The sequence below is a fragment of the Tinamus guttatus genome, unplaced genomic scaffold (genome assembly GCF_059628265.1).
Source record: "Tinamus guttatus ecotype Peru unplaced genomic scaffold, ASM5962826v1 Tinamus_guttatus_pri_ptg000048l, whole genome shotgun sequence".
Taxonomy (NCBI): domain Eukaryota; kingdom Metazoa; phylum Chordata; class Aves; order Tinamiformes; family Tinamidae; genus Tinamus; species Tinamus guttatus.
The window spans coordinates 11,998,497-12,014,010 of NW_028288582.1; the positions used below are offsets into that span (position 1 = coordinate 11,998,497).

General features: G+C 42.0%; 2 protein-coding genes across 2 annotated transcripts in view; both read left to right on the forward strand.

The window, feature by feature from the left end:
- Positions 1-15,514, forward strand: part of ITPK1 (inositol-tetrakisphosphate 1-kinase) — a 461,734-nt gene that overhangs the window by 24,504 nt on the left and 421,716 nt on the right. The gene's annotated exons all lie outside the window — the stretch shown is intronic.
- The window catches only part of PRIMA1 (proline rich membrane anchor 1), a 50,732-nt gene continuing 48,307 nt past the window's right edge, over positions 13,090-15,514 (forward strand). The window contains exon 1 of the mRNA XM_088539695.1: positions 13,090-13,364. Coding sequence (XP_088395821.1) covers positions 13,272-13,364 — 93 coding nt within the window. The 5' untranslated portion in view covers positions 13,090-13,271. The remainder of the gene's footprint in view (positions 13,365-15,514) is intronic.

Here is a 15,514-nt window from a genome sequence, read left to right on the forward strand (position 1 = left end):
CAGACTTCAGAATAAGGCAGGTGCTACATGCAGTTGGGAACATTTTAAAACTGACTTGTAGCTGTGGTCCATAACAATGCTAGATTTATTGACCACCTGCTGTGAAAACAGACCTTTTGCAGCAAATCCTCAGCTTTTTGTTTGTGAAGTATCCCCCATGTCATTTGCACAATTTTCAAGAAGGAGTGATTAACCAAGATGCCAGTGCTGCTCCACTCCTGCCTGCTTACCAATCAGTTCGGTGTTAATAGGGTGCCAGGTGAGAGCGCTGAACCACCCGTTGTGCTATTGAAAGGAAACTGAGCATGCTAAAAATATTTAGAGAGATTTATTTGATTTCTCCACATGATGTCCTCTATAATTTATCATTTCAGCTTCTACTTATTCTGTTTTCTGCTTTGTTTTGCTTTAGAAGGGGCTCTTTCTCTCCTGTTTTTTACTGTAAGCACATCAGAGAATTGCAACTTTGATGTTTACCGCTGCAGTCAGTCCCATGTTTAGCTATTCATTATGTTTGGTGAAATGGCAGACTTGTCCAGTGGTTTTGCTAAGCACAGAAGGGCTGAGATCATATACATCTCAAATGTATATGTACAGAACAGTAGGGTTACAATATTCTATTCTTAGCTTGTATGTATGGTGTGAATAAATACCAGGCATGTGAATGGGCACTGTGCTGGGGTAAGCAGAGGACTGATTCGTATTCTTCTGATCTGCAAAAGTAGTCGGCTCTCCTTTGCTAAATGACAGTGAAACAAACCCCTCATCTGGTGGTTATTTAATTTGATCCAACAGGTGCCTTGGAAGTGGCAGCTTTTTCCATAAGAAGCTGAAAGCAAAATCAAACATAACATTTTGGGATATTTGTCAAAAGCAGTTGAATGAATGGATGTCTGAAAATAAACATCTGTTTTTCTCCAATATTTCAATATCCAAGGTTGGAAACATGACAAGTTTAGAAAATAACAAGAACAGCAGGTTTCCATTGCAATCTGCTTATAAAGAAAAGTGATATGTTAAATTCACTTGAAAACTTATGCTAATTTAGCAATCTAATAGAAAGTCTAATAAGAGTAACAACAGCTCTATGGACTTGTTGGATGCTGGGTGCAGTAAAAGCAAATATTTTTTACATGAAAACATGTTGTAATCAGTGCAGACCACAAAGAAGTAAAAAAGCAAAATACACAGATATGGAATGAAGTTGCTCTTCTGGATGAGATGGAATTGGGATTCTTACTATATGTACTAAGCAGGATTCTTACTACACTTACTAAGCAAGGTAACACTGCACATTAATTTCTGCCACAAAGCCAGACTGGGTACCAGAACTGAGCACAGCACAAGTACAAGCAACAGATTGGTTGGTAACAGAGAACAAAATTAAGATTTTAGTCTCCAGCAAGTCCAAAAATAGCCTCCTGTGACAAAACCTGACTAATATGCCAGTGTACATATAGCTACCTCACAGATGACATTTTAATAGAGAAAGAGGTGAATTTATATGTGTGGAAGAAAGTAATCTGACAAGGTAAGTAATCACACTGCAAGACACAAAGCATAAATAATGTTCATAAAAGTTTGGGGGTGAATGAAATCACCATAGTGGGATATATGCCAAAGTTTTAATAATGTTAAAATTAGGTGCATAAAGTTAAGAAAGCATTGAAGTTTTTCACAGATCTGGACCTTAAATACATTCATTTGAAAACAGTCATTGGCTAACTCTTCTATTTTTCCCTATTTCCCTCCAAACTGTCAAGTTCCTGACCATTTTTTTCAGAGTACAAAAAAAAGCCATTTTTTTAATTATGCAAAATGGCATACGTTTCCACTAAAATCTTTTAATGCCATGCCCATCTGATGACTATGTGCCATTGGAAAACAAAATTAAATACAGTGAATGTCAGAGGATAATGATCCTCCTGGATATCTGAAGCTTTGGGCATTAGAAGAGGCCTGTTTTTCACAGAGGAAGTTCTCAACCCTTTCCGCTGCTCAGATACCTGTTTGTTGTCTTAGCCTGGGTACTCAACAGCATTGCTCAAAACCATTAGCTATCTGTGGGAATCTTGATCCTTATATGTGGTGAGCATTTTTAGGAGATTTTCATATAAATAAGTATATCAACCTGCTAACATATAATAATTGTATCAACATATAGCACTTATACAAGAGGGTGCTGTGAACATGCTATATTTGTCTCTACTGAGCCTGTCTGAAAAAAAACTATAGCAAGTTTTGGGGACTTGCTGAGGTGAATAGATGACTGTCACTTAAGGAGGGGATTAAGAGCCTTTGGAAAGAAGTGAGGGATGAGAAATCCTGAAAATGTTGTCCTAAGGGGATAAAAAACCTGAACAGAAGTTTGAGAGTCTTTTAAAAAGAATCTTGTCGTTGATCTTGTTGATCCAGGGACAGCAGCATTCTGAGCTTCACACTGCTGGGGTTGTAAAACATGTAAGATGCTGACCAAGTGTGTTTATCTATTTGTGTAAAAAGTAGAAGATTCTGGGTGAAAATAGATGCATAAACCAGCACAGACAGTTTAATTTTTTGTTAAGCCCAAGAGGAGGAACCACAAACAGATTTCTGGTGCTATTGCCTGTACTGTATATTGCTTACTTCACTTTTATTTCTCAGTCCTAGTTTCAAGGGAATTAATGGCAGACAGAAATTAAATGGGATGTTTTTTAAATGTTTAGACAAACTTAATGAGCCCATAGCAACCACAGGACATTTTCTTTTGAAAAATAATTTCTCTATTCTCTGTGGCTGGAGCAATAAATAACCTGCAAATAAACCCATACCCACTCATAAAATAAAATCTCTATTAATCTCAACTATCAAGACAACTATAAATTGAATAAAAGTGAAAGAGAATGAGGACACTTTGAAAAAAATGGCTACATCACAAGAAACTCAGCCCTTGGGAGATATCATGACAAAACTGGAAGGGGTCAGCAGTGGATAAGCCCTGGAGAACTGACTCTTAGGTCACCCTGGATGGTTTGGACATGCATCTACATTAGCCAAGTGCAGATCCTGGAGACCACTGTGGAAAATAATTATCTCCAGCAAGGAGATCAATAGAAAAACTTTTTTTTTCTCTCAGCAATGAGGGACACAAGCAAGTCTTTGAAGAGAAGGAAGGGGTACATGGAAAACTTAGCAGAGACTTTAAATTTTAACACAATTACTATCAGTCCTCACAGATGAACAGAACCGAGTAAGTCCACTTTGTTTGATGTGCGTGAGGCATGGGTGTATATATGGTATGTGTGAGTTATCCTAGTTCTATCTTACTGCAGACCTTTGGGGAGAATTTCATTATTTAAGTCTTCTATAAATAACCGTTTCTAAATCTCCATTTTTGAGTTAAAGGTCAATGCTGTTCTTTTCAAGCTGCCCAATTTGGTCAGATGAACCTCCATTATAAACAATCCCTCTGATGCCTCCCACTGTGCCTCCCACTGATGTCAATGGGATGGCATGGAAGAACAAGCATTTTTCTTTTTTGTATTTGGGGGTAAAGGTAAAACAAAGAGAAGTAATATGTAATATATTGATGTTTCTGAATTTTGGGGTGACTTTTTTTACTAGATTACCAACTATGGTGAAATTCCTATAGTTTTATCAGTCAGAATAAATGTACTGGACAGGATTTCTTTCCATTAAAGAATACTATATGCATTTATTTGTAGGTTCATGGCCTCATAAGTTCTGTAGATGACATGCAAGTTCAGTGTTAGATAAACATTTATAAACCCTACTAGACTGATGTCTAAATGAGCCTCATTTGCTACCAGATTTGCAGCACTCAGATATTCTGTGCTCCAAATCAGTCCTTGGCAAATTCCACTCCTGCAGCTTACCCATTTTTCCATTACAGCTAATCCAATTACCTCAGACTCTTATCTCTCTACCAGTGAGCACATATGACATGCAAGTCATCTTGTAAAATAGTTAATGAGCATATTTATGTGAGGGAAGTTGTGGACCAAAGCGTTTAAGGTTGTCATTTGTTACCTTTGTGAAAAGCAAGGCAACACACTGATGGACAGGATGGATGCATACAATTTGGAAAAATGAAAAGGAAGGCTGAATGAGTGTCCACAAAAAGGCTAAACTCCACTCTTGGCTCAAACAAGAAATAGCACAAAAATAAATATGTATTTGAGAGCAAATGATCTACAGTGAGCCTTGAGTGAAGCTTTTTGAGAGCTGTTCCCCCCCTTCCTGAAGATCTCACGCAGCCGTGCAGTGTGCCAGTTACTGTTGATGGAGACCTTCCCGTCCCACAGAGCCCTCCGAGCTCTCCTGGAGCTCACCAGAACAGTCTGACTTTGTATTTGTCTGTTCTGCCCTTGACTCAGATCAGATCTACTACAAATTTATGAAGTTACAGAGGAGAAAAAAAATGTAAAACTCATTCAGAGGAAAAGAGTAACAGTCTGTTTTTTTCCACCTAAGCTAGTTAAAGAAATGCTTTCAAACTGAGCAGGTAGAGGATGCCAGCAAAGGTTAAGGTGCCTGCAAGCCTTCGCAAAAAAAGTGTCCTGCCATGTTCAAGTTATCCCGCTGAAGGCAGGGTACAAAAATGTGTATGGAATGTTTCTAGTCTTGCAGCAAAGGAGAAATCATTCTGTGGCAATTATTGTCTTTCTGCAGTTATGTAGTGGTTTGTTTTCCATGTCTGGTAGTGAGGAAAACCAGCATTTCGATAAAGCAGGTTTGCTGCAAGAAAAGGTCTTTCTTTCACTGGAGTACAAGCCTTCACTTTCCCACCTTAAAGAAAAAAAAGAAAACATAATGGAAAAAGCCATAGTGTATACTGTCTTCAGGAACGTATTTTCCCTTCCATTACACATCACAAAGACTTTTAAAAGGACAAAGGTTGTGTTATGGAAGGCAGGGTGGCAGAAACAGAGTTTTGCTGGTCAGGTAGGTCCTATCTCTGGTCAGGTCCCTTTCAAAACGCCATGAAGAAAACAGGTTCCTGCCTGCAATGTCCAGTATATCATGGCAGCATTGCATTCATGTACTGCTGGGACAGGCATGCAGAGCCAGACCCTGTATTTCAGTTTACTGGACAGTGCTCTAGATGCACACACATGCTGCATTGCAAACCCTGTCCTGCGTTTGAAAGTCTGGAGAACTGTCACTCTCACTGGGCAAATTTATTTAATGGAAAACAGAAAAGAGCAGCTAAGGATCTGACTAGATAAACAGCATGTTTTTTCCAAGACAGGTGAAGTTCTCCTTTGCAAAAGAAGACACTTTAAAGACAATTAATCACTTACCATTTTCTATTAATTCTTGCATTTTATATCCCCTCACTGATTGCCCGTCCGGCTCTTTGAGACTGCAGGTGCGCTCGGACAGCACTGCCTATTCCTCCTTATTTGCCAGTGCCTGATTTTGTGAAGCCCTGATGCAAGGCCATGCTGAGGCACTGCTGTATTAAGCACAAGGAAAAGATATTCATTTCAGACAGATATGCAAAATACCTGTTATAGTTTTGGGTATGAAGAAAACAGAAGAGGTGCACGTGTTCATAAATAGGGAAATGTTTCCTTTGATTATAGGTTTTCTCCTTGTTTATTACAAACAGTTGTCAGCTATTCTTGCCAATAGGTATTTAAAGATTAGTAGTTACCAAGTTTGCAGCAAGGTGGTCCACAGTTGCTTCTGTAATTCAGGTTTAGAGTTATCACAGCAGCACGAGTCAGAAGGATTAAATGCGAAGATATGCTGAATACAGGAAAGTATTATATGCAAATTGTGGGTATTCATGACTGAGTCACAAAAAATATGTATTCAAAATCTGTCATGTTTTAAAGTTCTAACAATACAATACTTTGCGTTTATGTAATGCCTTTCATTGGAGGAACTCGAAGTGCTTAAGAGGCACTGAGATGAATGCAAAATAATGTCAGTCTCACAAGGGGGCTGTGGGTGCATTTCACTTCTATTCAGCAGCTAGTGGGGGGTAAAACAAATTTATCTTGGGAGATAAGACTTTGTCTTTTATTAGATAAATACAAACCTGGAGAATCTAAGAAATGATGACGGTGGAGCTCACTCTTCATGGTGACATCAGACATAGAAGATACAAAAGATTTAGAGATGTGAAAACCTGTAAAAGTCTGGAAGCCATTGACAAGATGATGGATTTCCTTCCTGGCTGGAGACAGAAATGTAGTGTATTTTCAGGAGAAAAGAGATGTATTGGATAGTCCTGAATTAATCTTTAAAGGAAAGACTGCATTATGGACCAAATGGAGACCGTTTGGGGGAACTGGGAGTTGCTATCAGTAATGCCCCTGGGAGTCATCAGTGCTTGTCCCAGCGCAGAGTCTGGTTCTCAGAATCCACTCTGCTGCCTGTGGTGCCTTTGTAATATTCTCTATTAGCTATGGTTAATAACCAATCAATAGCTCTTCTTGGGAGACAAATAGCCTCATTAGAATCAGAGCTGTTCGGTCTGGCTCTTAACTTCTAACCTTGGCCAATATATTTACCAAAGTTCTGCGTTAGACATGGGCACAACCTCATATTTCTTTCCCCGGCATTAAGAAATGTCAAGCTGCTACACATGTCAAGCTGCTACACTGTATATCAGATCATGCTTCACCAAAATGGATGCTACACTTGGATGTAGCATCCATTGTTAAAGAATACAATGATACGTGTAATGGTACAGCAGGATAATGAATCTTTACAGAAATCCACCATGGAGCATATCCATGTGTACACCTACACCTGAGTAGGCGCACAGTCCTCTTTCCTCTTGCCCTCTGTGATATTCTCCTTACACTATGGGGTAGCACAGGATTCGCACAGGGTTTTTGCAAACAGTGTCCACTCCAAAAAGAAACAGGTCTGGTGTGCTCTAGCAATAAAGGAACTGAGGGAGGCAGAGCATTGAGATCATCTTTCCATTATTTCCTTCCTAAGCTTCTGCTTGCAACTGTTGAACACAGTGGGAATCTTCAGTCCCTTCCCTCACCCATATTAGGCACTTGCTGGCCAAGTAATCTGCTTCGCTTTGTGTGGCAAATTTCAATCTCTTTCCACTCACCTGTAATGGAAATGGCAATTTTCTGGCCATAAATGAAGTCCTCACACCTATTCTACCATGCACAAACATAGCCGGATAGATGCTAAATCAAAATGGAAGGACTGCTGTCATCATGCTACAGATGAATCCCTCTGACCAACATAATAAGGAAAAAAACAATGGTGGGAAACTATTTACAAAGCTGGGTTTCAGTTGAGTGTTTCTGATGACTTTTATTAATTATTGAATAATTTCATACATTATTCAACTTTCCCTGCAGTTTCTCCTATCATCAAAACCCCTCAAGGCCTGGAATCAATCAGGCAGCACATTGTGCTTCTGACACCTGTGTAAGTGGAGGGTTCACGTGCAGGGATATGAGGACCCTCCGAGTGTTCTGTAACTCTGCTCCTTCTCCTGCTAACTCATGTTTGGAGCAATCCTGCCTGAAAAGTTCTTCTCGGATTATTTTCAGGCGTTCTCTTACATTAAAATGCAGAGGATACGAGCCAGACCTGACCTCTCTCACTGCATCTCCCCCGGGGATTTTGTACGCTGCTCATCAGCATCTCACCCAAGTGCCCTGCCTGAGCAGCCTCCGTTCTGGGAGCCAGATGGCCAGGGTGGTCCCAGCCGTGGTGACAGATTGGACAGCCCGCCCTTGAGGTCTGCAAGCTGGCAGTTTTTTAAAATATTTTCAGATTAAAAATAGAGGTAATAGGTGAGAGAGATACAGGGCAGAAAGAGAAATCTATTTTCTATCAAAAGGACGATATTTAAAACATTTTTGATGAAACATTGTCCAGCCTATGGACCTACAGCCAAATGTTTTGGACACCAGAGAAATTCGATCATGTTTAGGCTGAGAATAGATACCCTTGGACTCATAGTTTTGGGGAAGATGCTGACTCTTGGTGTTCACTTAAAAGATAATTAAAAAAAAAAGATATCACAAAATTTGACTTCAGCTTTCTTTTAATCAGTTCAGTGCCTTTAGCACCTTAAGCAAAATATTCTGAGGTTCCTACATGCAGGAGGAGTTAAAAAGAAGTCAGGCTGATACTTTTCCCTAGACATTGTAATTCTGTCCTTGTTATTCTGCTGGAAATACACTCTTGTAAGTTTATTCACCCTCATTCTTGTCATCTACCCATTCCCATAATAGTCTGGACAATTATAATTACTCTAATACAGTTACTCTACTACCTCAAAGATAGTAGAGAGACACATGTTTAATAGATGTATGGAATAAGCAGAGGTGTTTTTCTAGAGCTTACTACAGTTTGACAAATAATTATCGTCTGATCAGATATTTTCCAGTAGAGCAGCTATCAACCATAGAGCAGTGGACAATTATACTGAATTCCACATCACAGCTGGTGAGGAATTCTACCTAGAATTATGCAACCAGTCCTGTGTTTTACATCAGACCTCAAGAGAGTGAAATGGAATCCAAGAGTAAATGTGAAGGAAATGTCTTCATGAAATCTTTTATATATTCAAGTAGCAAGCATATAATCTTCTGTAAAACATCTGCAAATGTCTGTAAAGACAGATGAAACCTAAGGAGTAATAAACAGAGTGTAAGAAATGAAATTGGCGTCAAAGTGAGTCCTGCAAACTCAAATTTATTCAGGATGAAGGGATTTCATTATAATAGATATAATGGACTAAAAAGGTAATATTTGTAAGGGGAAGTAAGACCTATTGATATATCTGGAAAAAAAAAAAAAAAACTTGGAGGTATACAAGGCCTTCCTAAAATATGGGACTTTCCCTGATATATTTAATTCCACACATTTTCCTTTACATTTGATGCTGCTGAGCAAATCCATTTGCTGAAGAAGACAAATCATGACAAACTACTGAAAGTGAGTAAGCAGGAGACCTGTTTATCACGGAATGCAGCATTTTAGAGCTAGAAAGCCGAAAAGGTGAGAACGGGCTTACATGATGTATAGTAATAACTGAGGCCATTTCTGGTCACGAATACAAATCTGCAGTGTCCTATGATTTAAGGTGCTGGAACTCAACCTAAAGATTACGTGATGCAATCTCATAAGTCGCTCCTGCTTTGCTCCTCCTTTGAGCTTACATAGATACATTGGTTTTAGTGAAGGTATTGCTGATCTATACCAATGGAAAAGAGACACCTTGCCTTTGGTTGCTCTTCATAGGGCAATAGTCTATATTTATCTAGGTGAAAATGTGAAGAGCTCTGAACATTTTAAAACTTAAAATCCACTTCCAGTATTTGATTAACTCTTAATTCAATATATATTTTAAAAATTTATTCTAGATATGTTTTGAGTGGGTATCTTTTTCCATTGAACTGGAGTCATGATAAAACTGAATGGTCAACTCTCCTAAAATCAAACCTGTTTTTTATGTGTGTAAACACCATTATATTGTCCTAGAGTTATTCTCTATTGAATAAAATACTTGGTATCATCAAGAGCAAATGCAATTCTTCACTCCCCAAAATTACGTAAGATAGCGTCTGGAGAATCATAAATTCCTCCACTGTTTTTGCTCGTGTAGTGACCTTTGTTAGTTTGTGGATGCCTAAAGACTGTTAGTTTGCAAGTTGTGAATTCCTGCATAGCAAATGTAGATTTATGGAGAATAAAATTGCTTTTCACATGTTGAAAGCACTGCTTTACATTGAGAGAACAGTAAAACATATTTTTAAAAGAACAGAAATAGTAATGTTTTCAGTATGATCAAATGTTCACTGTAAGGCAACAACATGAATTTACCAATCTGTTAATGGTACTCTTGGATCAACACTAGGAATGAGAATTGAGATAGTAGAAAGCTTTGAATTCTCAGTGCTGAAATGTTTTCTCTTTACATTTTGGTTAGTGTTTCACCATGATTAAGACTCTTCTTGAGCTCATTAACTTGCATCCAGAAATGTCATTAGCAAAAAAAAAAAAAAAAAAGCTTAAATGGATTCTTCCAAGGCCTGACTGACCACAAAGCTCCGTCCTCAGTTCCCTTGCTCTGACTCCAGATAAAAACACATTTGAATGTATCAGAAGATGGAGGAACAAAATCTACCTAAATTCAGGCTGGTGAGAATCTATTGATTTTCATGAAGTTCGACAAGTCAGCTTGGAACAGGCCCTCTGAACACTTGCATACATACTGTAAACTCAGTCTATAGCAACAAAATTGCCTCTTAGGGCTCATTATAACCATTATGGCTACTTAGATTAAAGGAGTACAGATAATGTTTTCTTGTGCAGATAATCAGTGTTGCAGTTCTTATAATGTTTCCTGAGTATTGGAGTGTTAATCACGATGGTTCTCATTATGAGGATTTTGTTTAAAAAAAGAAAAAACAAGACAAACTGATCTCCTCCTTGATAATCAAAGGAAAATTAATAATGGTTATTATTCTATTGAGTGTTAATATGTGTGTTAAATGTTTCAGAAAGAGCTTGAATGATACTGCTCATGCAATCTTTTTCTGAAAAAAAAACCTTTTGAAATAACTTAAGTTTTTGCTTTTTTTAATGAGCAATGACATTTAGTACTTATAAACCACTTTTCCTTTTCAGAGCACTGAGCCATAACCCAGTCCTGTGCTGCTCACATGAGTGAAGGCTGAAGCATTGCTTTTGATTTCTGTGATGTGCTAAATACACCTTGGAAGTCAGGACCCCTTTACTACCTCAGCCATCAGACACACCACAGTGGCTATATTTGGACATGCCATTTTAACAGCTGAGAAAACTGATGCAGATAATTTTAAAAATATGCCCAAGGTAACACAGGGAATCATAGTTAAGAGCATGATTACAGCTCAGAAAAGTTTGGTTATGGTTCAGCAATCAAACTTGTGGACAATGCCCATGTCTACATTTAAGCAGCATGTACTTCCTTGCACCCACCCTGCTGCTACAAACCACATAATGTTAAGCAAAACATATGTTAAGTCTGTCATTGACTTGGGGCCTGCAATTTTATAAGCACCATGTCATTTGTCATCCTTGTAAGTGGGAAATATTCCTGGCCTGCTACTTTCTGTCCATAGGAACTACAGCAGAGAAGTGAATGAAATCAATGACAAGTACTGCTACCATGTAGACAAGAACAGGGCACCTGTTCAACACTTTCTTCAGCCGTTCATTTTAACAAGGAAACTCCTGCGTGTGGGCAGCATGACTGGGTCCAGGGCTGGAGACTGAATTTAATGTATCTGCAGCCCAACCATTTTGCTAAGGGGGTTGCCCTTTACCCATCTATGACAGAAAAGATGCCAATTACCTGGGCCAAACTCTGTTCTTATTTACATTGCAACAGCATCCTGCATTGCACTTGCATCTGTGCAACTGCAAGTGGAGTTTGGTCCTGTGTCCTCTGACCCACCGCATGCCTTTGAACCCAAGGAACAACACTTAGACCCTGGAACTTGGACTAATGGCGGGAAAAGCTCCAGTTCTTCTGACATTAAGTCACTGTAAACACAGAAAGAAAAGAAATCTGTGTTGCTTTTTTTTTTTTTTTTTTTTTTTTTTTTTTGTGCACAACGCCTAAAGCTTTATCCCTCATTCTGTCAGGAACCAAGAACTATGTATACAGATGGTGCAATTTATTATGCTCTGTACTGTGACCAAGTGCTGAAATACCTTCAGGAAATCACCAGAAAGCCTGAAAAGCTTTGCTGTCTCTTGTGAGTCCAGCTCAGTAAAACTATAATTGAACAAGCACAATATATTAAGCACTCTATGTTACACAGTACACTAACTGAAAAGGACTTCATCTTTTTCAGCATCATTACAGAAAATATATTTGCTGTACAATTACTGTCTGCGTCCAAGGCCATAATGTCTCCATCTGTCTATATTCTGCCTTTGCAAATCCAAATACGTGCAGAGCCATAATGGGCCAAGTACAACTCAGGTGAAACTCTGTTAAATTTCGATATATTGTTCGCAGCTGTAAGATATTGCTAGGCCTGATTGCCCTCACACACGTTGAACAAGTACCAGTCAGGACAGCAGTGAACTGAGTAATGTTGGGGGGTAATGGTGATATAAAAGGTGAATTTTATCTCTCTTTTAGAAGCAGGGTTTGCATATTCACATATTCCTCCTTCATTGAGCACATTTTTATGAAACACCATTGCTTAACTCAGCTGAGTGGCTGCCAGAAATATTGATACAGACTAAAATCAGTATCCCACATGCTTATCCCTGGGTATGAAATAAAGAGCTTGGACTCCACATCTTGTTTGAAGCTGTTTGTCTGTTTGATTCAGCATGCTGAAACCAATCTCACTTGCAGCAAAGGCCCCATTCACAGCGCAGTGGTTTTGCTCATTAGCTGCTTCTCTGAAAACAAACGCATCTTCATCTGGGTTTTTCTGCACTGTTTCCTCTTTGCAAAGAGTCAAGAAGGTGGTGCCTTTATAATAAGGGCTTCTTTACCCCCTTAACTGCGGGCACTGATAAATGTTTCGGGGTGTTCCATTACCACAAGGCAGGCCCCAACACTGCCAGGGAAAAGGAGCCCACGAGTTGCGCCTACCACAAGAGGGAGGGGGGAGGGCGCCCGAGCGGGGTCTGGGGCTGCGGGGAGGGACGCGGGGCGCCGAGTCCGACCCCTCGGGGCTGGCCGGTACCGGAGCTGCCCCGCGCGGGGGAACCCACCGGAGGAGCCGCCGCCGGGAGGAGCCGGCAGGGCGGGGAGAGCCGAGGGGAGCGGAGCGCTAAGCGCACAGTGGGCTTGAAAAAATCGCCGCAGCAGCGGGGGCGGCGGCGGCGACCCCGGGCAGCGCCCGCGGCCGCCCCGGCCCTGCTCGCCCGCCGCCTCCAAACTTTTTCCCCCGGCCCGGGAAGGAGGGGGGAGGGAGGGAGCGGGTGCAGCGGCCGCAGGCGCCACGGAGCATCCCGGCCTGCGCGGCGGAGCGGAGCCGGGCCGGGCGGCGAGGGGAGGGGAGGGCCGGGGGTGGCTGCACGTCTTCCCGCGGAGCAGAGCGGGCGCTTGCTGGGCGCTGGGTTTTCCCGACCACCCTTTTCTCTCCCCACCCGCCCATCTCCCTGCCTCCCTCCCTCTTTCCCTCCCTCTTTTCCCTCCCTCCCCTCCGGAATTAAAGTTGGGAGAGTGGCGCTCCGGGGATGGGTGCGAGCCACCGCCGCGGCTGCCGGCTCTCCGCGCTCCGTCCCCGGCTCGCCCGGAGCCCGCCCGCCCAGGAGGGATGCTGCTGCGGGAGCTGCTGGCGCTGCTCCGCCGCTGCTGGCCCTCCCTGCTGCTGCACTGTGCCCTGCACCCGCTCTGGGGCTCCATCCAGGTAGGGACACCGCGGAGCCCGCGCGGGGGACAGCTCCCCGCGGGGCCGCGCTGCTCGCGGGGGTGGCGGGGAGCGCGGTGCCGGGGCCGCCTCGGTGCACGGGCACGCGAGGGCCCCGCCACGCGAGGGCCCGGAGGCGGCTTCCCCGCGGCGGCGGCCCCGGGCCAGGCGAGCGCGGATCACCGCCCGGGTGCGAGCCCCGGTGTGAGCCCCGGGAATGCCGAACTCGCTCCTGGGTCTGGGATCCGCGGGTGGAGCGTGCGGCACTTTCCTCAGCGCGCCGACACGGCAAGAGGGTTGCGAGCGTGGCTGCTGTAGGTGGCAAGAGGTCCAGAGCGAACGACGCTCTGCGCCAAGCTCCCGAAGTCTAATTTTGGTAATGTTTTGCCATGGGTTTTGGGTGCTGAATGGGAACAGGGGGTTTTCTGGGGGAAAGGCTGAATCAGCTTTTTGTCAGTGCTGTTATGTGGTGTGACCTTGATTGTAGTGTGGGGTGACCAGCAACACTTATGCAGATGGACTGAGGGAAATCACAGTGCTGAAAGTGCCTATCCAGTTCAGAGAGTCAGAACAGCAGCAAAGCTGAACTCACATGCGTCACTTTGATATTTTAAAGTTTATTTATAATATATGTCTTCAGAGGAGTGATGGATGAAGCCAACCAACTGCTGTTTAAAACTGAACAATTGCAGTTTCTTGCCTGGTGAAAACATAGTGGAGACTTCACGTCTTTTACTCCTTATTCCAAACTTAGTGACTCCCGAAAGATTAAACAAAGATGTTGTTTGCTTTAGCATCTTGTCTCTTGCCATGAATGACAGGGAGGATTCCTCCTCCTTATAGATTAAAATAACCAGAAATACAGCAAAAACAACTTCCTTTAAGCCAATGCCTCTGTCATAAAAATCCCTGCCAGCATTACCCTTCTGCTGTCCTGCTCAAGCGAGTCAAGGGAGCTAGGCATGAGTTAAAATTCTAACTATATATTTTAAGGGAAATGCAAGTGTATAAAAGAGTCACTTTTTGAACCTCTTCCCTATAATCACTCTTTCAATCAAGCAGCTGCACCCTCCCACCCCCCCAAAAAAAACCTACAAAATTTTCATAAACATCTTTCCAGGAAACCACTCAGGTGATCTAAACTGATCTTTCAAAAATAAGTACACTTATAAGAACCGAAACATGCTCTGAAAAATGTGAAAGCCAGGGTGCCCAGCCTTGAAATAATTTAGGAGTTTTGTTGCCTCATTCTTCATCTATAACTGTGTTGTTGCCTACTGTTTTGTGTAAGGCCAAACAATAAATCTCTGCATATTCAAGCTTTCTGCCAGCTTCTTCCAAAACTAGGATGTATATAAGGATCCCAGCAGCATATACAAATGGAAAGGAGAGGTCTGGACTCTTCTGGTCTGGACTGCAAGTGACTGCAGAGGATATGACCATGGTGAAGCTAATGAATCCCTGCAGTTCAGGAGTATCTTAGCGAGCCCTTGAAGCCTTGCTGCCTCTTCTCCTGTAGTATATTCCGAAGCAGCCCATTTCTTTCTGTCCACACTGTTCCCTGCAGGAGCAGGTCCTGTAGGGATGGCGTTCCCCTCCTCATGCTCAGGTTTCCGGCAGTGATTGCCAGTGCTGGGCACCTTCACCAACACATCAGTCCTCCCTTTCCATGCAGTCGTATTTCCCTCATCTTTAGATCTTTGACTCCTCTTTTCCATGTTGAGTCATAATCTTTCCTCTTACCTTCAAAGTCTTCCAAAAAATACTTTCCTCAACTATTCCACTAGTGTCCCATCATGTCTGTCCCCCATCTCTGCTCCATCCATGTTTCCTCGTGTCTCTTCTTCCCCTAGTTTCTCTTCACCCATTCTGCCATGCTGTGACTTACATGTGCAACAGCCTTTCTGTCCACATCCTCCGTTTCCTCCTCAGGCCCTGGCTTGAGAGACTAAAGAGAATCAGTCAGACACTGATCAGAGGAGAAGCATTTATCTCATTAAAAAAAGAAAATATTGTTTGTTTTTTTTTTTTTTTAATGTAGGAGCTAGCACAATGGCAAGAAGGAAGAGACGATCCTATCCGGGGCTTTTGACATAATTAAAAACAAAGAGTAGGTGTCATGGTAAATAGTGGGGTCACATCTTTTTTCT